Here is a 22,123-nt window from a genome sequence, read left to right as displayed (position 1 = left end):
AGGACGAGCGCTCAGAGACAAGCAGAACACAGGACGAGCGCTCAGCGCTCGTCCTGTGTTCTGCTTGTCTCTGTGTCATATTTTGTTGCGCTATGTATCCCAGTCTGAATATAACTGGTGCCTGAATATAATCCTCAGATCCTCGGCAGTCGACGCTGCTAGCAGAGCATTTTGACTGGGCACGTCAGTCAGAATTCGACCACGTACCCCATCATCTCACCTTTCGGCTAGGTGATTTCACCGCAAATTCAGGTACATTTCCAAGGCTGGTGGCTCAAGACCAAAGTAAGTGGACACCTGTGAGCCATAGAGGCAGGTGTGACAGTTGGCCAGAAGAGCACTTACTTTGTACATTTGCGGCAAATTCTGGCGGTACAGTTTTTGATTTTTGCGAAAGTCAACAAATGCAAATAAGCCTGCAATCTTGCCAAAACCCCATTCAACAGCTTGGCGCACTTTGCTCATTTCCTTGTTGAAACGCAACTGGTGCCCACTAGAAGATGTTCCGCTGTAGGGCTTCAGCAAAAGTGGCCTCAGAGGATATGCAGGATCACCATAGATGCAATAGCTGTGGCCCTGGACAAGCTTTTCTAGTTTTTCATAGGTCTTACTTATTCGGAGTATACCTGCAAGATCACAAAGTGGTTTTTGCACTCAGAATATGATGCAATCTTCCAAAACCGCTGCAACCAAGACAAAATAGGCAATAGTAGACTGTTTTATCAGTTGCATCACCTACCTTTATATGTTGCATGTTATTATCTGTGCCCTCTCAAAGTACACAAGGTAAACCAACCTACAGGTCTATCCCTATTCAGCCAAGTTTCTCTGCACATAGGTCCCTATACTCTGCAGTACAGCTGTGCCGCCTGCAATTGGGTCCTCGATTGCATGGGGTGCAAGGCGAGGTGCTGACATGGTGCAGTGCACCCTTGAACCTTGCTGCGTGTGCAACGTGGCAGACAACCTGCACTGCTTGCACCTTTTCAGAATTTTGTTTAACAAAACTAATTACTCCACACAAATGTGACAGTCGCACACCCTGTAAAATGTATTTGCTTTGAATTTACAATTACTGATAAGCAAGATTGAAATAAAAAAGTTAACCATAGAATGTTCTCAGGAGTCGTCGCAGGTCTTAATAAAAAATTTAATTTTCATATTGCTTCAGTCGTTAGGAAATAAACTGGTTTTCTCATGAGAGCCCTAATTAAATTTCGTTCAGTATTCAGCATTGCTACAATTTTCTCATTTTATCACGCATTCATTCATACACACTCATTGTATAGCTACATTTGCTTTATCAAATAACATTGCCCTGCCACAAGTTGCTACAAATTATGAAAAATTATTTGTTTCAGTGCCCTTTCCTTCTAAACAGTTTAGAGTTATATTTTAAAATGTTGCCGTACAGTAGTTTGATATTTTTTGAAAACATACTTGTTTTTGTCTGCCTACTTAGAATAATTATTACCTTCTTGAAATACATGTGTTACAAACATATGAGCCTTGAAAGCTGTTGAATTTTAGCTCAAGGTAATCCAGGGCATTCTCATTCCTGGCACGAGAAAAATATTTTACAGAAACTCTTTCAGAAAGAGCAATACAAGGTTTTTCAAGGCTGCACGACAAGTTGATGTTCTTGCTTATGTACTTTACCACATGTATTATTTTGCTAACCTTCGTTAATTGCTGCTTACTGAAAATGTACCGTCCTTGATCTACATATTGTGAATGCATTTATGCCAATGAGCATGTAACTGAACATGACGGCTGCGTCGATCACGTCTAGTAACAACTTGCGAATAGGAACTCTCGTCTCTGTTGGATCAACTCACCTGCATCATGTCGGCTGCCGAAGTACGGTCCATTTAATTGGCAGATTATGCCGTTTGGACACATGATCGACTGGTATTTCACAGCATGGGTGCGCTTGTGCCCGGAAAAAAACATCTTCTGATTTGTCGACGGGCGGCAGATAGCCCTCGCGGTGCCGTCGATGAATCCCCAACAGTTATCCAGGGGTGCACCTTTGGAATGCACGGCCTGCAAAGTTTAGGTGTGAAAAAAATATAAATAAATAATGACGGGCACGAACCAAAATGTCTGATACCAACCTGCGAAAATTCCTCCAAGGTAGGGATGTCAAGCCAGGAGTGACTGTTCACGTCCTTCAAAAGGTGTTTGAAATTACTTTCAATGTGCGAAAGAACGATATTTGTCACTGATGATATCACTGAATAATGTCTCCCAAAAAGGTGCTCTAGATCGCACAGCCTGTTGGGGTACGAGAGCCGGCGTAGCGTAATACACAAACTCTCCTCTCCTGGCACAGTCACTCGTTGAGCTGTTGTGATGACAGCTGGCATCCTTAAGGCATTATGAAGCCTTGATATATCATTTTTTTCAAACCGGAAATAAGACCTGAAAACACCAGCGTCCATGGTATCCATGTTCAGAAGTCCGTTGGCCGAAAGCGGGTCTCTTCGTGTGCTACCAAAAACTTCACACAGCAAAATGTCTTCTAGTTCCTTCCATTTCAATTGATTGAGTAGCACCGGGTCTTGCAAGATGCTCTGCCGTGTTGTCATGTCTTGCAGTACTCTAGCAGTGCGATACACCGAAACTCTGGGAGAACAGCGGACGTGTCAGAGGTGAACAGAGATGAACACGTTTGTCACTTGTGTGCACGTTTGTTTATCCGGACCATGTGACCACGTTTTAGGTGTACTGAAAGAGCAAAAGACCTTGCCTTGGCTACAACACAGCGTAACGGCTTTGTTAATGTAAGGATTATATATATAAATAAAAAATGAAAATGCAATGTATTGCGTGAAATGCCTTCAGACATTTGGGTAATTCCAAATATATTATTTTATTGCGGCAATTTTTACAACTTGAGTATTATGTTTATAGCGGTTTTACCTTCTGCGGCAAGGTGGCGCGTCAGGCGAGCACATGCCCATACTTGCCTTCCCGACGCAGCCGGGCGCTCCGCTAAAACTGATTCTTCGCCCGCCGCTCCGCTAACTGTGAGCGGGAACGGGAGAGCGGAGCGGACCGTCAAAAACGTTCTGCTAAAACTGTCTATCATAGCGTCGTGCGGATCCTTGTTCGTAGCAGCAACTGACGTTTGAATCGCTGTCTTGTCACTTTATCACCGTCGCCATATAGTGCACCGGGAAGAATCAGTTTATTTACACCTTCCGAGAGTTCTGCTCACTTCGCGCCCTAGTTCGCGCTCTGCGCTATGGCGTTGTAAAGCGGAAAACTTAAGACGTTGCGTACTCGAAACAATTGGGCATGATGTTTTGAAACGTCATGTACAACTTCACATAAGATCTTAGGTGACTGCGCAAGTAATCAGGAATGCGGTTTTCTCAAATTGCTTACGGAATGGTAACCGAGAAATTCACCAGTTTGCGCACGACACACTTTGTGTCATCATCCTGTGTTGTTCTTTCTCTCTCTCTCTCTGTATCTCTCTTCACCTTTCTGTTTGTGTGCGTACGGCAGCTGGTTGAACATCTGAATACATGTCTTACAGTCTGTATATCGTATCTTGTATTGTATCCGTAGGACACTGTAGTGCATGTGCATATTTCTTTTGTATCTGGCTGTCTTGTATGAACGTATATGTAACATCCCTCCCTGTTATGACCCTCAACTGAGGGTTGACAGTATTTCTAAATAAAAAAAAAGTTAACTTGGCCCGGGTGAGCTGGGGCACACGCTATATCGTTTCCATTTACAACAGCCGCCATGTTAGGTCTCTAGCACGCCAAGAACATGCGTTTAAATAACCCAGAGAGGCCACATGCAGCTCACTGTCTGCATCAGTCTAAGCGAACGGCACTAAGCGCACAGTCGTTTTCGGCGACGGGCACCGTCCGGAACAAGCTCCCTCGAAATGGCAAAAGCCGCGACGGCGCACAAAGACCAAATATAGACGACCAATTGATAAGTTGTAATCCTGCGAAAAACAGCGGTTACTGTCAAAAAGCAAACCATGTTCATTAATAAAGGGAAAATCAGACATCCACCCGTTCGTAGCAATGGCTACAAAGGAAACCCGTTTAACGTAGTAGTTCCGCAGAACTACGACGTCAAACACTTGCCTTTCCTTCGTGTGTTGTCGACAAATTTGACTTCGCCCTGCCATTTGCTAGCCGCCTGGTTAGCTCAGATGGTAGAGCGGCTGCCCCGGAAAGGTGGTGGTCCCGGGTTCGAGTCCCGGACCAGGACGAATTTTTCTTCAACTCTAAGGCTTTTCTTTCGAGGAAACCGTATGGGTTTCCTTTGTAGCAATTGCTACGAACGGGTGGATGTCTGATTTTCCCTTTATTAATTACTTCTCTCCACCTTGCGGGTTTCCGCAGAACTACTACGGCAAACACTTGCCTTTGCTTCGTGTGTTGTCGACGAATTCGACTTCGCCCTGCCATCTGCTAGCCGCCTGGTTAGCTCAGATGGTAGAGCGGCTGGCCCGGAAAGGCGGTGGTCCCGCGTTCGAGACCAGGACGAATTTTTCTTCAACTCTGAGGCTTTTCTTTCGAGGAACCCGTTTGGGTTTCCTTTGTAGCAATTGCTACGAACGGGTGGATGTCTGATTTTCCCTTTATTAATTACTTCTCTCGACCTTGCGGGTTTCCGCAGAAGTACTACGTCAAACCATGTTCATGTGATTTTAATAACGATTTCTGGGGTTTACCGTGCCTGAACCATGATATTATTATGAGGCCTGCCACCTGCCGCAATTTTGACAACCAGGGTTTCTCGAACGTGCGCCTCAATCTAAGTACTCTGGGATTCCTGCATTTCACGTCCAAAGAAATGCGGCCGCCGTGGCCGGGAATCGAACCTGCTTCCTCGAGCCAGCAGTGCGACAACTCACCTGCTAAGGTATATAGTACGGTGGGTGATGTTCACGTTACGAAATGGACTGATGTCATCGTGGCAAACAAGTTTCGATAATAACACAATTATCACCTGCATCTGTGGCGTTATTGACAAACCGCCAGGATCCATCTTTGAGCTCGGGCTCTTGCTCCCATTCTTTCTTATAGTTTCTCGCAAACTTTGCCGACTTCCCCATGGTTCAATTCTCCTCTCCGAGAAGAATCTGATCTTGAGCCCATTCTGTCGAAATTAATCTCGAATGTCAGCTCTACCAAAATTCATCACGCAGGAACAGGCAAATGGCAGCAAAGAGAGGCTTACCGTAATAAAAGTGGAGAAGGTTTCACCCAAAATCCATGGTCATGAACACACTGGAGCGTGTTGCACACACGCATGCACACACACACGGCAGCGCTGCCGGCTCAGCCAGCTAAAACATAGCTTTCGAAATTTGTTTCTACTCATGAGAGCCACCTCTACAGCGTGTATTAGTGCGGCATTTAAAGTTGAAAGAAAGCCAAGTCCCGGGTTTTCAGTAGCCCAAATATACCCACATAGCGAACACGCCCAAGTCGACGCCAAAAATTTTTTTGCTGTAGCCCAATTTGGCTATACATATCTCCAAATTTGGCAAGACTGATGCGCGGGGCGCACCAACCTTCAGGCATTCCGAGCCTACAGAGAAGGGCCAAGAGATCCAATAAAACAGCGGCGTTAACTCATGTGACCTACTATGCGTAAATCAGCGCAAATCGCGCATGCAACTGACAGAGGTGACTCGAATGGGTAAAGGCGGTCACTACTCTGTTCTACGACAGTGGTTGAGCTGTTTCAGAGGTTGCAGTACTCGGCTTTATCGACATGTTCGGAGAGCATAGGAGCCTAGGACACGATTGATTCGGTTATGCCTTGCGGTAGGTGGTAATGCTTGATAATGCGCAGATGTTCCCGCCAGCTGCCTACCACTTTGTGACGTTTCCTCCCAATATGCTTCTGCAGTTTCGGTCGTTCATTGCAGCTTCTCCATTTATCGTCTGCATTGAAAGTTTCATCCTGAGTGCAGCAGCCTCATGTTGCTGGATGACATGTCTTTTTGGAAGAGCCTGCGCAGAGGGCAACCGTGAAAGAGACAAGACATTGGATGATATGACCCCGTACTACGTGTTGGATGTGTATTGGTCTCACATATGTCCGGTATGGGACAACCGCGTTGAAAACATCCTTCAGACATCCGTAGGATTAAAGTTTGGTATTTGTTTAGATGCCAGAAGTTCAATCGTGTGGATGTCCGAAGGATGTCTTAAAGAGGACATCCCAAAATTAATGTCCTCATGTTATCCACTGGACGTCACTACCGGGACTTGGACGTTTTAATCTAATCGGGTTGTCCACAAGATATTTGTGGTCCAGTGGGTTACGCAATCCTAACCAAGGCGTTTCTTTTTTCACCAACGTAACCGTTTGCTAGCGAAAGCGTCTGCTAATTGATCAGTGTCAAACAAGAGAGACAGACTCGGCGATTACCTCCTCTCCGCAACAACAAACACAGCGCTAGCGCACGCATGCACGCACGCACGCATTCACGCGCACAACACAAACACGAGCGCGCGAGCCCACGGTAACACACACACAGAGAGAGACTGTTATACAAAAAAATCTTTGGACACAGGGCTCAACTCCACGCTATATAACGAACGACGAGGAGAGCAGCCAATGGGGCACAGAAAGACGACAGAGACAGAAAAAAGAACAATAACCATCTTCGACTGTGTGCACAGACATGCGGGTTCGTGTGCGATGACGTATAATCACGTGCCATCGAAGGACACTTTCACGCATTGGGTAGGTGTTACACGCATGCTCATTTTAGCGTGAAGTGCAGTTATTTGATATATTAGGCAAATATATAACTGTCAGACCGGCCCTGTATGACTCGAAACGAGGACACTATTGCATTCCGAAGAAGTCGACCCTTCAAGGGAGCGAGAAACTCAACAAGGAATGTCCGCGCGGCCACGCACGGCCTACCAACGGCTCTGCAGCGCGAGTTCCGGTTTACGCTGATCATCGTACGCTTCGTAGCAGTGTCCATTCGCCGCCACGATCGCATCCGGCACGTGACGAGAATTAATCTCCTCCCAATGAGTGGCCCACCCCTACGAGCCGCACTCCGGCTCGGGCGTGAACGTCACCGTTCATTCAACGCAACCGAGCCATCCTCCCTCGCCGACCGCGTTCTCGGCCTCGCTTGACGGCCGGCGCAGGTAACGGCGAAGCGCGCGTGTCTGCGGGGAAAAACTGGCGTCCTTGAAATCTGTTGTCGCGCTCGGCGTCGCCCTTTCGCTGTCGGAGCGCCTCTCCGATGGTTGCTCATCCTTTCCGAAAACGGGTTTTCGTGCGTTGCGCTCGCGCTGGTAATGGAAAAAGCGGCTTGCGTTTGATTCCCCTCCCGGCTGTGCGCTCGACTCTCGGCTCAAACAAGGGCGGCATGGCTGCGCCGTCGTCCTCGCTGAGCTGTCGCTGTCGCTCGTATCGCTGCGAGTAAAACGCGTCTGTCCAGCGGGTCTCACCAACCAGCTCGTTGGCACTCCGTACTTCTAAGACGGCTGGCTGTCGTCTATCCACGGGCAAGTATTTCAGTTCATCAAAACTTTGTTCCTCTGGCGATAACCAGGGACCTTGGATCACTACTTTAACGGAGCACCTCGTCTGCAACCAGCTGTGTCAGTGTTCAGAAGAGCGATGAAATGTGGTAGTTGTTGGATTTTGACGGTTTTCTTGGCATCAGTCATGGTAGCACGGGGACGGGAAATCGCGGACAACTTTGGCCCACTGTTTCTGCGTTTTCCAGCTCCCGTACTTTGACACACAGCGTAAGAAGAATGCGTGTCAGTTGTTTATATTGAGCGACGCGGCATTTGTATATATTATCGTTTTAGTTCCGTAGCTCCTTTAACGGGCTGTTGATGACGTAAACGATAACATAGTGTTTGAAAGAAATCCCCCAGTAAATTTCGAGACGGCGTACATTACGGCTACTCGTCGTATTGCTTTTTTCTGCAGAGAAGGGCAGTTTTGCAAGTTATAAAGAGTTTCCATAAGGAGCCATTGAAGGAAATAAATCGTACAACATTCGGTCGTGTTTCGCTTTCGCCTTCTTCCAGAAAGATTTTCTCGTTTATTTCAACAAAGCGAGTTTGAAAGCGAAGTGCTCATTTAGTAGCGAACGATGACCATAGTAAAAAATGAAATAAACGGCTTGTCGTTTTAACTGCGCACTACAGGATTTGGACCAGCTTCGTCTAGCCTTCGCTGGAAACACATCAGCGCAGTAGCATTTGCCGAAAGCGCGAAATAATACTTCCAGATGAATAGAAACACGGCAAAAAAAAGTGTCGTTTGGTTACCGTCAGTTGCAGACAGAGACCTACCTGATGCTTTCGTGATTGCCGAAAAATGTTTGTTATTGCGCTGGCCCAAGTGCGTTTCGTTGTACGCCACGCCTATTTTTACGAAGTGACTTTTGCTTCTTGTCCCCGCACAGCCATTCACGCCGCGGATACAGCCCCTCAGCAGGCGGAGCTGCGTCCGAGGTGGATCGAGCGGAGACGCGGAAATGAAGCTCGCCTGGCTCGTTTTCTGCATCATGGCCCCTCTGGGAGTCCATGGGGGTCTTTTAGACTCTCTCCGTGAACTCAAAGCACAGAAAGCGCAACAACGAGCTCAGAAAACGATCGGCGATGTTGTGAAGGGCAACAACGGGCTGGGCATCAGCCTTCTCCAAGCCTTAGGCGACCAGAATGTGCTGCTTTCCCCAATTAGTGTCAACATAGTCCTTCATATGGTTCTCATGGGAGCGCGGGGACGCACGGCCTACCAGATGTCCGCTCAAATGGGCCGTCCTTCTAGTACTCTCATGAGCGAACTTCTCGGCAGAATGTCATCTCCAGGTGGTAAAAGCAGAGCCACAGCTTTGGACCACGCTTCGGCTGTGCTAATTCAGGAAGGCGCTCCCTTTAATGCCAGCTACTATCGCGAGATCAATCGGCTGTTTGATGCCAGCCTCGCAACAGTGCAGTTCGGCGAAGGCCGAGGAAGCGACGTCGTCAAAGAGGTCAACGAGTGGGCCAGCAGAAAAACTCGAGGACGGATACCTCGCTTTTTGGAAGAGGCTCCCGAGGAAACCACGAAGATGCTGGTGCTCAACGCTATGTATTTCAAGGGCGACTGGAAAACTCAGTTCGATCCCGAGTTCACCGACAAGCGTGTTTTCCGCAACCAGGATGGAACTGCCGCCAATGTTCCCATAATGTTCATCATTGAAACCTTCGACTTCGGGCATGACGACGGCCTGAACGCGGACGCTCTCAGGGTGCCGTACGCGGATGACCAGTATAGCATGATACTCATGCTTCCACGAAACCGCCAGAGCCCCCTCGCGAGCATCGTGCAAGGCCTCAGCGCGGAAAAGATCGATGAAATCATCGGTAACATGAAGCCCGAGCAAGTTGAGCTCAGCCTTCCCAAGTTGAGCTTGCAGAAGATGCTCAAATTGCGCTCTCCTCTCGAGAAACTGGGGCTTAGGGTGCCTTTCACAGACGCCGCAGATTTCAAGGGAATAAGCGAACAGCTGGACCTGCGACTTAACGAGATTCTCCACAAGGGCGCATTGGACGTTGATGAGGTGGGGACGCGTGCCGTCGCGGCGACGCAAGCGCAGTTTGTGTCCAAGTCCCTCGTGCACTTCAAACAGTTCACCGTTGATCGTCCATTTTTGGCGCTTATCCGTCACGAACCCACCGGAGCGATCCTGTTCATTGTTCAGGTCTTATCCATGCAGGCGTGATGCACACACGCTTTCACACTGGATTTTAAAGTGACTCGCAGTCTTGTGTATTGAAAGGTGATCGCGGCTTCGTGTGCGTGCCTATGCAAGTACTGGGAGTCCTTGAAATGCGAATGACCGAAGCGTTCCTCATGGTGAAAACCATATACGCGCAAGGTTGTGTTTCACTTCATGATTTTGTCTCCGAAGCTTTTGCCGATGCTGCGTGCGTTGAGTTCTCTGGAACTGTGAAACAACTTCAACAGAAAATAGAACTGTCGCTACGTGATATGTAGTTTTTTTTTTCGTGAAAAGTGTCTGTGATTGCAAATGTAAAAACGATATTTTTCTTCGATTTGTGAACGGAGTGTTTGTTTTCTTTTCAGCTTAGGATCTATTAAATTTTGCTTTTAGCTCAAATGCAACAATCATAATTAAACATATCATGAACATCGTCTGTATTGAATTGTTTATATTGAACGCACTGGTGATTCATGTTGTTTCAATGAATGTTTTTTTCTTTGAAGGAGGGTTTGTGAGTGTATACATAATTACACGCAGTTTATAGTGAAGGTACTACTAAGGAATGCACATTATATCGAGCGACGCAACAGGCATTTACAATCTCCTAAGGGCCTGCGAATCGAGATGCCCCGCATACTTGTCCACTGGATAGGGACATGCACTGTGTTGAGCATTTAAAATATTTTAGAGGAATAATGCCCTCTCCAGTAAATAAGAAATACAATAAAATTAAATGATAACCAGCCGGACTGGCACCATGGCTTTTGTCTCTTTCTCTTGTTCGATATGTCCACCGCTGTTCATAATGTCGGTGCGTCTAGAAAGAGGAATAGTACATCAATAGCTGTTGTATAGGGCTTTGTATATTGCATAATATTCAATTCAAACAGGACACGAACAACGCTGTCCCACATAAATTTATACTATCATCTGGAAAACGAATATTTTGCTGCAGAGGAACACCTACAAACTATATACACCCGCCGTGGTTGCTCAGTGGCTATGGTGTTGGGCTGCTGAGCACGAGGTCGCGGGATCGAATCCAGGCCACGGCGGCCGCATTTCGATGGGGGCGAAATGCGAAAACACCTATGTACTTAGATTTAGGTGAACGTTAAAGAACCCCAGGTGGTCGAAATTTCCGGAGTCCTCCACTACGGCGTGCCTAATAATCAGAAAGTGGTTTTGGCACGTAAAACCCCATAATTCAATTTTTTTAAATTTTTTTACAAACTATATAGTGCAAGTTGCGGCTGTGAAACAAGAAAGCAGTGCGGAATTAGTTTCGTTGGCACATGTTTGCGGGTAGCGAGTGCAATTCTCACGTATCTAGGGTGAGAAGTTTCAGTAGCACCCACTCGCTGGCGATGTCAAGCCGGGAAGACGACTTGCCATGGACGGATAATTTGTCATCCACCCGTCTATTCCGGAGCTACAGAGAAAATTCATGCGTATTTCTTATAAATGAAGGTTCGCAGTTGAAAAAAAAAAAAAATCCGTCCATGTCCGGGTCTGGATCCCGGTGCCAACGCTTTTCCGGGTTCTTTTATCTTTCATCTGAACTAATCAGGCGGCTGGCAGACCGCAGAGTAATGCCGAGTTAATCTACGAATCAAAGCACAGAATCACCTAACATGGCAAGTAAGTTCTGCGAAATCCCGCAAGGTGGAAGATTCACTGAAAGGGAACATTGTATTTTACCCGAATGTTGCACGAATCCTTTTGGCTATCTTCTCTGCCGCGGGTGTTCGTTCGCTTCGAACAGGCATGCGCGTGAGTCTTGCTCTATGAAGGATGTCTGAAATTATTGTTTGTTTTGCGCCTAAATGGTGTGATTTGCGAAAATGCGTTTTAGATATCGCATCCACAGAGTTCAAGAGGTCTAGTGACCTTGCATTGCCAAATTTCACTGAGCTTAACTGTTATTTTTGGGGAAAAACAATGCCTGTCAATTCATTATGATAAAAAGATTGTGGATTGATTTCCTTAATATATTCCTTTTTATATTTAGTCGGCATATACATTAAATTTATTATGGTACAGCTGTCATATACTACATGTTCCTAATGTTGTAAATGTGTATATGAGACGGATACTGCCAGAAAAACGTTGAAACTTCGATTTCTTCAGTGAGTTTCTCTCGTCCAATGCATGTATTGTTATAGTACATTAAAGAACGAGTTCCGCGTACACTTTCTATAAATGAATATGCTGTTACAGCATCTGTTCTCTGAAACAAAAATTCAGAAAAAAAGCATTCCTGTTGTTCTTACGCTAGCGTCATATCAAATAATTCACACAAGCTTAAATTTCAATCTCCTCAAGGAGATTCTATTTTGTTAATCCTTTCAAGCACCAAATAATTGCGTTAATTGAAAAATTCGTTTCCACGCATTTCTCACATTTAAAGAACAGTAAAAGGCGTACAGCTGCAGATACGATTTATATTTTTTTAATCTTTAGTGAGCTTTAGCAAGTTTACAGAACATTGATTCCATGCAAAACTGCCTACAGGACTTTTAAATATGAGAACATCAAGTATTTCCTGTCTAGCAGGCTTAAAATCATTTATCGAGCCACTGGAAAGTTATATCGAGTGCAACAGATAGAGAAACGCAATGAAATGAGTTAACCTACTGCATACAATGACACAGAATCACCTAGAAAGAACGTGCAACCGTGTACCTTCCCACTTGTCTTACTAAAACTGATTGCTCAAGTTATTAAAATTCGATGCACAATCCCACTCTGAAGTTTTGCAAGATGTATGCGGCACATCTTAAATATCATTCCTTTTGTCGATGCTTTTGCTCTTGATGCACCATCTGGGTGTAGACAATTGTGTACAAAGTATACACGAAAGGGTCAAGTCGAAAGCCAAGCCATTAAGAGCGATGAGGTGTTTGATACTAGTCTTCGGTAAAATCCATTAGAGGGTATCATAAGCCTCACTACGGAGTATTCCACGCATCGCTCGCGATACTCAACTATCTTTATACCTTCAATCTAGTGAACCTAAGTTGCAGTGACCAAGTGTAACGACCCTGAACTCCCGCATCTGTTTTTTTTTCTTGTGCGTGCGTGCGAGTTTCTGCATTCCTCTATTCTCCACTCTTGTAATCGTTTATTCTTTCTGTCTCATTGCTAATTTATCAATGCAAGGTAGCAGAACGAATATTCGCCTTCTCTCAGAATTTCTCTTCTCTTTTTTCTATATCGAGAATTGCAGCGATGAAGCGGTTCTTTACAGCGCACTTATAGTGACTTAGTGTACTTTAGGTACTGAAGGGCAGCTTATGCTTCCTCGCAGTAAATGCATTGGATCTTCAATGAGTAGCGAGAATTGCCGGAAGCGCGTAGTGGCTCGTACATAGAACAAAAGATTCAGTTGCATGAGCCCTAGAAGCCACGGTATATTTTTCTGCTGTATGACATTAAACGGCCAATGCGGGAGTTTGGTGTCTCTTATAAAGCAGTTCACTCGTTTCCATTTCTCTTTGTGCAAACAAACGAAGATGAACCGGGAAACTGCGAAAGCAGTTATCGTGATATCGAAGTGCACGTCCAGTCGCAAACGTGGCGCCGTTTGAGATCGGGTAATTATGCGCGCGAGGTGAGTGTCGTCCACCAGCTGCTCCTGGCCGAAACCAAGGGTCGCGCTGAAGTTCCCATCCATCTGAACTCCTTGAAGCGAGAGCAGGGGGAAAGAAAACATGTCCGCAATATATATTAGTAAGAGGCGATTACAAGATTGGTGGAAGAAAAGTAAGGAAACCACAAAAAACAGAAACGTACAAAAACAAACTTCGCAATAGGGGCTCAGAAAATTTGGTTATGGGAAGTCATAGTGCGTTTCTTTTTTTCTTTTTTTTTTTGAACCTAGGTAGGACATTAGGCAGTATGAAAGCAAGACCTTGGTGGCCCAATCCACCACCCCGATCCAAAGGGTCGCTCATTATATCCATCCATCCATTCATATGGTCGCGTACCTTGGCAGCGATATTAAAGCCTTTAGCTAGTTTTGGAAGACTTATAAGCTGTACCACAACGAGACAAACCACCTTGAGTGGCACAATCTTTCGAATCTCTGTGGTTTCATTTTGACAGTACAGAAAACACTGCCGCATTCATACCAGAGTTTGTTGCTTTGGAAGAGCCATTTGGATGGAGCGTAGATGAGCTCGAGCACATGTCCGTGCTGTCCAGCTGTCAGCGCAGCCCGTGGTGTGATGCCTCTTTGATGATGGCGTAGCTGACGACAAACTTATGGCGAGCGAGCACTGGTAGCAAGAGTACGATAAGAACCGGCTACGCGTCATGGTGGTGACTCTTTCTTTTTTTTTTCTGCCATGGCAAGAGATGGGGCACACACCCTAGATGCGCTGAAAATTCTGGTCTATAATATTGCAGACACGAGACGTCTTCAATGAATATCGTTAGTTTTGACGCTCCACCAAGCATCCAGTGATGTTATTTTCAGAGCACCGCAGACGACGAAATCTATGAGGCTTTGGCGCCTTATCAGCTACAGCCGTACAGTAGCCTCAAAGACGTCTATCATCCTAATTCGGTTTACTGTCCTGGTTGCCGAAGAAACAATACCCAGAAATAGGGGGGACAACAATTGCGCGGTAAACTGCATGATTTAGTACCAGGTAGCACCCGTTGAAGGCTCATTGAGTCTATAGCCCCCCAAAAAAGAATACGCTAAAGCTCCTCTGAGAGTTGCCCGAGTATGTGTAAACATTGTGCCACGTTCTCATCTCCACGCAGCCCGGTGTCATTATCAATGTTATGAAGCTTGATCTCATGAGTACAAACGACAGCGCTGCGGCGACGCAAACTGGTGCGGACGGCGCTGCAAGGAGCGTTGATGATGCAAGTTAAGTAGTGATGGTGGTGATGAGAAGTGCGCTAATGACTTTCGGATCATTATAATCGTTATCGAATTTTGGTGCCTATCCTTGAAAAGTTATGCAGAAACGTTTCGCGTGCGCCAAATTGTGCCTTCTCCAAGCTGACAAGAGCGGGGGCTTCACGTGAGACCAGCAGATATGTGCATTGTAAAGGCAGGACAGGCTGTGGCCAAGGACTTCGTAAACATAAATACGAATGAAACAAAGGTGAAAAACAAGGCGGTTGCTTCGTGTAAGTACTTGCAATTGAGGAAACTTGCACGGGCTATTGGTATTTGTTAGGGCAATCCCTTGGCTGTGTTCTTCACAGCCAAAACACACCAACCTGAGGTTCCTTTTAAGACAATTGTGAGTTAACGAAGTTCTTGGCAGAACGTGATTAGTCAGTTTTTGTTCAAGCATCTTAATTCATTTCGCATTAATGACCCATCTGCAACGGAAAACTCAAAGAATGACACGCAATTTTTGCAGACAAACCCTTCAATTATTTACTTTTATGTAGTTGTAGATGGTTTATTTTGCTGTGTTCGGCGCCATAAACTGTTTGCCAGAGTCAGGAACTGCATTGACGAGAACGGTGCCATTGCTTTCCACACTACAGCAGGCGTGACTGTTGGAGCTCTTTTATCCTTACTTCAGCTTCATCTAAGAGTCACCTTCATCAGTTTATAGATGAATTTCATGTACAAAGACAAGGCATTTGTATTGGCATCTTTATCGCACCTGTGCTTTGTCATGAGCAAAACGAGAACTAGGTGAAAAAAAGCTCCTGCTTTCACCTTGTTGTCGTTTTGCTCATCATCCTCAATTTCCTTCTCCAGCTTCCCCCTGTTTTCCCTGCTCTCTGTGAGATATTTTTGTCCACTGTTGAGCATGCCTTGCACCAGGATTTCATTGGAGGGGGGGGGGGGGGTATGTTGCGCATCTTTAGATATGTGGCTGATTTTGTTATTTATTTTAAAACAACAACCTCTGGATATCTACCAGCCAATTGAAGATGTTCATACGGCATTTTGCTGCAATGGGAACGGATTGCTGTTTACACATGAACTGCCGCCTGAAAATTCTTTACTGTTTTTAGACGTCAACATAACTTTTCAGCAGGGTCCTACTTGCTGCGCATACTCGTCACGGGCAAGGAAGGAATTGACGCCATCCGAGTCAACACATTCCAAGGCAGTCAAGATAGCTATACCCTGTCACTGCCTCGAATCTGCTCTTGTAAGGCCGTGCCCTCACGCCGTGCAGGCAAGTTTTACACGACGACTTGATCGCCTGTTTTCGGCTCGGTTACTGTTTGATAGTATTTTCGGCGCATGCTGTCTGATTGTAGTAAGCAGCGTGATTGCTCCAAGAAACACTCCTGACCACATATAAATGTGCTACTGGAGTGGTGCTCAGAATACCACTATCCTGCGGCAAGACCTACACCGGTAAAACTGGGCGCTTTGTAAATAAGCTTGCGCGGGAGCACAAGCTGTCTTTAAAAAGTGAAGATGGGGCACTGTTGCTAACCCACTGCCAAACACAACAGTGGAAGCCACGGCTAGACCAGATAAGGATAATAGGTAGAAGTAAAGATGCAGCTGTAGGTGAGTTATTAGAATCCAAACAAATGAGGAAATTTCGGACGTCTGATATCAGTGACACGTCGATGCGCTGTTTCCCTCTGAGAGTCGCTTTAGTGAGAGAATGTGGCGGGTGCCGTAATGCGCTTTTCTTATGAGCTGTATGGAGGATCTCTTGGAATAAATTCGACGTACTTGTATGCACAATAAACAGTGGAGAGTTAGCGCTCTCCTTGCCCATACTTTCCTTATTTAGTCGATTTGCGCTAAAGTGGCCACAGTTCCTATGGTTCGTAGTACACCAGGAACCGACTAGACCAGCAACAAGTATCACTGCATCACACTACATGGCACTCCGTGATGATCAAACAAAAAGTCCACATCGCCGCCCTCGGTAAAGCAATAAAGGTTAGGTTAGCCTAGGTTACGCTGTCTTGCTCTCTTGAGAATGCTTACGCCAGTCACTTCTCGCTTGCAGGCGTGCCACTTAAGTGCTCGGCACACAAGTCGCAGATGCGCGTACAGCAGTGGGAACATCCTTTCTGTTAGCGTTTTCATTTTTTTTTTTTTGTGCGTGTAAATGAACCACCGTCGCGTGGTCGCTCGTAGGTGATTCCACGTCACATTGAGCACTGTTAAAACAGGAATGTATACAGTCGCAGCGTACGAGAGAGGGGGGGGGGGGGTATAAGGAAGGCAGGGATGTTAACCAGTCCAGTGTCCGGTTGGCTACCCTACACTGGCGAAGGAAGAAGGGGAAGAGAGAGCGAACGAAATGGCTTAAGCGGCTGCGCGGCAATTTCAGAGACTAGCTCTACAGGCGAGTAAAAACAAACTATCTACTAGACAGTCTTGGTTTTCGAGTTCTTCAGTTCATCGCTAAATCTCAGACGCCTTCTGGCTCTTCGCGGAATGATCGTCTGACGGACACCTTATTCTGCGAGAAGGTGTGTGAAATAAAGCGAGGGGGCGAGATAAGCTTTTAAAAGAGCGTGATAGAACCCCCTCCCCCCCCCCCCCCGCCCTGGATGCACCAGTGTCGTGACACAGGTACCCACATTCGACGACCCCCGTTAACCTATATTTATGAGCGTTCAAAAGGAAATAGCAATTCTTTTAGAACATAGTGCAAAAGCTCAATTAAGGCAAAGTGTCAGCTCGGGAGCACCAATCTGAACATACAAGTGCGAAAAAACATTCGTCTTCGTAAACGCTGCGCCATATTTGATCAAGTTTGTTGCATATAAAAGAAAATGTTGAAGTCTATTTACTGCAAAAGCATATTCTTTTATTTACGGGGTTGACATCTAAGTGTAACATTTCTTGCAAGTGCAATATTTTAAAAAAGGAAACAACCAACTTCACAAGTAACACAGCAGTGAAAAATGATAGGTCAATTTTGTAGGCGACACCTTTTGTACATTTAAAGTTTAAAAGATTGATGAGTGACGCAGTTGGCAGAACTATAACACTAGTTTGCAAGTAGGACTTTTTTAAAACATTCCTAATCAGTGTGACGAGTTTACGCAAGTTCTGAATTTGTAAATCAACTTTGTTCTCTTAGATGGTTTAGCAGATGCAGTTTACAGAAATGTGATATTTGTTTTGGGGAGCATTGATACTTTTGCATGGTCTTAACTGGAAAACGTGTATCTGCTACTTAGATGATGTGGTTATTTTTTCGCCCAATTTTCCCACCCATCTCGGTAGGCTAAAGGGAGAGCTACAGTGCCTAAGTGGCACCGGCCTTCATCTCAACCTGAAGGTATGTCAATTTGGCGCAAGTCAGCTCACCATCCTTGGCCGTGTATTATCTAAAGACGGTATCCCTCCAGACGCCGCCAATTTCCATGAAGTTGCTAATTTCTCCAAGCCTTCCTCCATAAAAGAACTTCGCGGCTTGCTTGGCCTCTGTTCTTACTTTAGCCGCTTCATTCGGAATTTTGCGTCCATTGCTTCCTTGAATCAGCTTCTACGGAGCGACCTCCACAACTACGCCTGGTCACTCGCCTGTCTCGATGCCTTCCAAGAGCTGCGTCGTCTGATAACCTCGCCGCTTATACTGCGTCACTTCGACCCGACAGCTCCGAGCGAAGCACACACCCACGCCAGCGGTGTCGGGCTCGGCGCTGTACTCGCACAGCAAAAATCTGGATTTGACGAGTACGTCTTTGTATACGCAAGCCGCACCCTCACCAAAGCGCAGAAGAATTATTCCGTTATGGAGAAAAAATATCTAGCCATAATATGGGCCATAACTTGGGCACCTCCACCAAAACTTAATGCTAGCCGAGGACACGACACGAAAGTAGCAGGCGGTGTTGGCACCGCTTGAATCAGATCAGCCCAGGCAATGTCAAGCTTGTGCTTGTGCCTCTCCGGAGAACTGGCGATGTTGGCGCCGCGCCGAGCATTGCTCTTCACTACAATACAAACTATGTGACAACACCGGACACAAGGTAAGAAGGGGACAGACGAGCACAGCTGGTTTTGGAGCAGAGTTACGGATTTGTAAACTTCGTGCTTCTATCTTACTTAAACTTACTAATTGTCGGAAATATATGCAAAAATACAGGCAATAAATTGAAATTCTGCTTCTACAGTTATTTGCATAAAAGTGTCTTTGTCAAATGTAAGACATTTCATTGGAATCGTTTCAGTGGTTTTCTTGAAAAATGATTTCTGTGCTTCACATGCACTTCAATAGCGAAATCGGAGCTGGTTCCTAGCTACAGTTTCCACTTAAGACGATCAATCTGATTTCGTATGAGTGGACCAAGGTCACGGAGTCATGATAAGTAATGTTTCCTCTTGCACTGAACCCTCCTGGCACTGCCCCGGGAAAACGTAAGACACTAGTAAGCTCAGAAAATACTCACACGCGTTATAAACTAGATATGATGCCCAGTTATCCTAGAAGACAACATACAAGGCAACGCGAGAGTATAGACACAATGGCAAAAAGATACGTCGTTTGCGTTTATGGCGAAGCACGTACACAAGAGTGCATTTAAGCGCCATAAGTTTCAAACCGCAAGGGGCGGTTCTCTCGATTGCTCTCCTATGTTTAGGAAGCCGTAATTATCTTCAAAGGCTGTTGAGCTTAGATTTGCGCCCTCCTTGCCCCCCTTCAGAACAACCACTTAACTACGTGCAACTGACAGCCGCGTAACGTGCGACAAGGACATTCCGTACGATTGCACGAAGTTTCTCCTGGCACGAGGATCTGCGCTGCAGCCAGCGAATATCCTGCTCTCACGACATGGGCGCGGCTGAGGCACTTGCGACACTCCGAAGGAAATGACAGCCTTTTCGTGCTCGCTGCGTGCCCGAAAATGAGCAGGCTTCACTGAGGAGAAGCCATCGTACGACGGGGTCCCCGCGGCGACAGGCAATTCAGCCCCGCGCCGATGGCGTCGTTTCCCAGGGATCGAACAATATGCGCGCTCACGTCGGTGAGCCATGGGCGAATGTTACCGGGAACACAGGTGAGAAATTGATAGACGAAACTCCGCGCGCCGCACACTGATGAAAGCAAGCAACAGAAAATATAAAGGACGGTTTTCGGGCTCATTCTCGGAAGCACAACGCTGCTGTGTAACGGGCATGCAGACGCGGCTACGAGTGACGGAGTGAGATGAAAAAGAAAGGGGGGACGTACGAGGAAAGTACAAAGACGCGTCAGCGCTACTTCTAATGACTCGGACTTTGATGCTTGCAGGTCTTACTCGGCGTACTCGCGTCGACATTCTGTCGCTGCGTCGGGACGTTCTCGAGAAACTGTTGAAGCACTATTCTCGTTATGCATTACACATTCGCACTTTTGTTGCCGCGCGCCTGAAGGTTCGATGCATTACACAGCATTTATTTTAGCAGGTGACGTTTCCGCTTTTGCAGTGACGCTGTCATGATACTAGAGGTACTAGAAAATGGTATATGCCTGTTATGACGTTATTTTTTAATGTAGAAATAAATTAGGCGGTTTATATTGACAGGTTTGAATTTTAACCGGAAACTGACGCTTCTTTCTTTACACCTGCACGATCGGTGTCCAGCGATGAAGCTGGAATGAAGGGCTGATGATGAGCGTGTAGATGAGGAAGAATGGGAAAAACGTTTAGCTCGGGGAATCCCATCTGAATTCTTGGGAAAGAATAAATCGTTTTTCTCTGCAACCGGTGCACTGAATGTGATGTATTTTCTGGCATTTAAAAGAAAAAGTTAGAACATAGTGACTGTAAAAAGCTGATTTCTTAGTTAGGCCATCTATTCTTTTTATAAATATTGTTGATAAGCTCAAAATGTTTACACCTTTGTAACTCAGCAATGAAAAATGCTATCACAATATTTTAAACTGCAACTTTGACAAGTACTTAAACAGGTGGCATTGGAATTAGCGCTGAGCTAAAACTTCCTCTTAAGTTCTTACACTGTTTTTCCCCGGGGACGGAATGACAGCGCAATGTCGTGTGACGCCGCTACTTAGGACATGATATTTTGGGGAAACGTGGGAAATGGTGGAATGACACGCAGCCAAATTTTGAAGTGCGCGGTTTAATAAGGAGTTAAATAAATATCAATAAATCCTAGTATCGGGCTGTTTTGAGGCGTTCGGAAACGCTTAAGAAGTTACCTCGCTGCCCTGAAAGTACCAAAGAGGGCAGCAATTTTATATTTAAAGAAAATTGGGACCACGCTGTGAGTGACGTGTACTAAAGATGAAGTATGATCGGTATGAAATGGTGTTTCGAAATTACTGAATGCTATATTCATCCTATTTTCTTGCGTCGCACGAGGCGTGCGATCGTTTTCCCGGTCTCCTCCGTGGACTATGAAAGACAATTTGTTTATATTTCCTTGAAGTGGGAATCATGTTGTGAGTGAGAAATGATAAATGTTTAACCTGTGTAGGATAATTACACCCTTTGTGGAAAATTGCTCATTGAAGCGTTACAGAGTGCCATATGATTGCTGCCCAATAGGGTCCTCGAAGAGCTACACCTACTTAATGTTAGTAAAGCAAAGAGCACGTTCTCGGTGATGTGCAGAGTTCAAAGTGTGTGGGTTAGTTGCGGCCTTCACAACAAAATACATATTTATTCGCTCGAGTGAATCCTAATTGTGTTTAACGAACAACGCAGTATTAAGTTTGCTGCGCTGGGTGAATAATAAACAGCCTTAAAATATTATAAAGAAGAATTGAAGAAAGCATTTCGTGAAATCCCTATACCAAGTTCAATGTGTGTGGATCGATACGCCGGCGTAAAATTTTCCTTTAGCAAGTGCTCTAAACGCTATAAACCAATATTAAGCTATGTTACCCACTGTCCCGAGATAACTCTGCGTCGCAAAACCTAGGGCTTCCGCGCTGAAGAGCCTATTGTTTCGTTTTCTACGGGTACAACGCTTTGTTACCGAAATTTTACAGCGAAGCTGTATATGGGCTAGTTTCCGGCGGATCGAGTTCCGTTGACCAAAAATCGTGGACCGATCCCGAACATAGTGCAATACCGAGCCTACCCGCGGCGGAGGTGAAGCAGGCTTCAAGCACTCCGCCAACATGCAAAAGTAGGTTTAATATCTTGGGCCACAATACAACCCGTATCAGATATTAAGCTGCTAAGAACAGATACTAGGAGAAAGAAAAACTTTATTTGCTCTAATTGGTTAGAAATTCGCCGTGGCAGATGTGGTCGGCCGTTTTCACGGTCTTCATCCCCATTTGCGCTGGGTAGAGGCCCCTATTGCAGGGCACCCCTAACTAGTGTCTACGTTCGCTAAGGTGACTGGTTGGGCATGTTGGTAGGACACGAGTGCAGCTTTTTGCGCTCAAGATGAGGACAAAGAAGAGGCTGAGACACACGAGCGCTGGCTGACAAGGTTGTTTTATT

At 45.8% G+C, this 22,123-nt stretch overlaps 2 protein-coding genes and 1 pseudogene across 2 annotated transcripts; 1 reads left to right on the top strand and 2 right to left on the bottom strand.

Moving 5' to 3' along the window:
• Nucleotides 1-196: 196 nt before the first annotated feature.
• Nucleotides 197-2,591, bottom strand: LOC129382777 (uncharacterized). The gene is made up of 3 exons (XM_072288289.1): nt 2,118-2,591; nt 1,839-2,046; nt 197-626 (listed from the first exon to the last, which is right to left on the bottom strand). The coding sequence occupies exons 1-3, from the start codon at nt 2,589-2,591 to the stop codon at nt 238-240; spliced, it is 1,071 nt and encodes a 356-aa protein (XP_072144390.1). The 3' UTR covers nt 197-237.
• A 4,754-nt stretch (nt 2,592-7,345) lies between these two features.
• On the top strand, nt 7,346-10,181 carry LOC126529961 (leukocyte elastase inhibitor-like). Its single transcript, XM_050177427.2, has 2 exons — nt 7,346-7,526; nt 8,444-10,181. Exon 2 carries the CDS (start codon nt 8,516-8,518, stop codon nt 9,743-9,745), a length of 1,230 nt encoding a protein of 409 aa, XP_050033384.1. The 5' UTR covers nt 7,346-7,526; nt 8,444-8,515; the 3' UTR covers nt 9,746-10,181.
• Nucleotides 10,182-21,709: 11,528 nt separating this feature from the next.
• On the bottom strand, nt 21,710-21,886 carry LOC126530162 (U2 spliceosomal RNA; annotated as a pseudogene).
• Nucleotides 21,887-22,123: the final 237 nt, after the last annotated feature.

This window comes from Dermacentor andersoni, chromosome 5 (genome assembly GCF_023375885.2).
Source record: "Dermacentor andersoni chromosome 5, qqDerAnde1_hic_scaffold, whole genome shotgun sequence".
In the NCBI taxonomy this organism is placed as follows: Eukaryota; Metazoa; Arthropoda; class Arachnida; order Ixodida; family Ixodidae; genus Dermacentor; species Dermacentor andersoni.
This window is presented reverse-complemented; position numbering and strand designations above follow the sequence as displayed.

Coding starts and splice junctions, on each gene's coding strand:
- LOC129382777 (XM_072288289.1), bottom strand. CDS start 2,591: ATGACAACACGGCAGAGCATCTTGCAAGACCCGGTGCTACTCAATCAA. Junction 2,047..2,117: donor CCTTGGAGGAATTTTCGCAG/GTTGGTATCAGA, acceptor TAAACTTTGCAG/GCCGTGCATTCCAAAGGTGC. Junction 627..1,838: donor CGGCAGCCGACATGATGCAG/GTGAGTTGATCC, acceptor GTGATCTTGCAG/GTATACTCCGAATAAGTAAG.
- LOC126529961 (XM_050177427.2), top strand. CDS start 8,516: ATGAAGCTCGCCTGGCTCGTTTTCTGCATCATGGCCCCTCTGGGAGTC.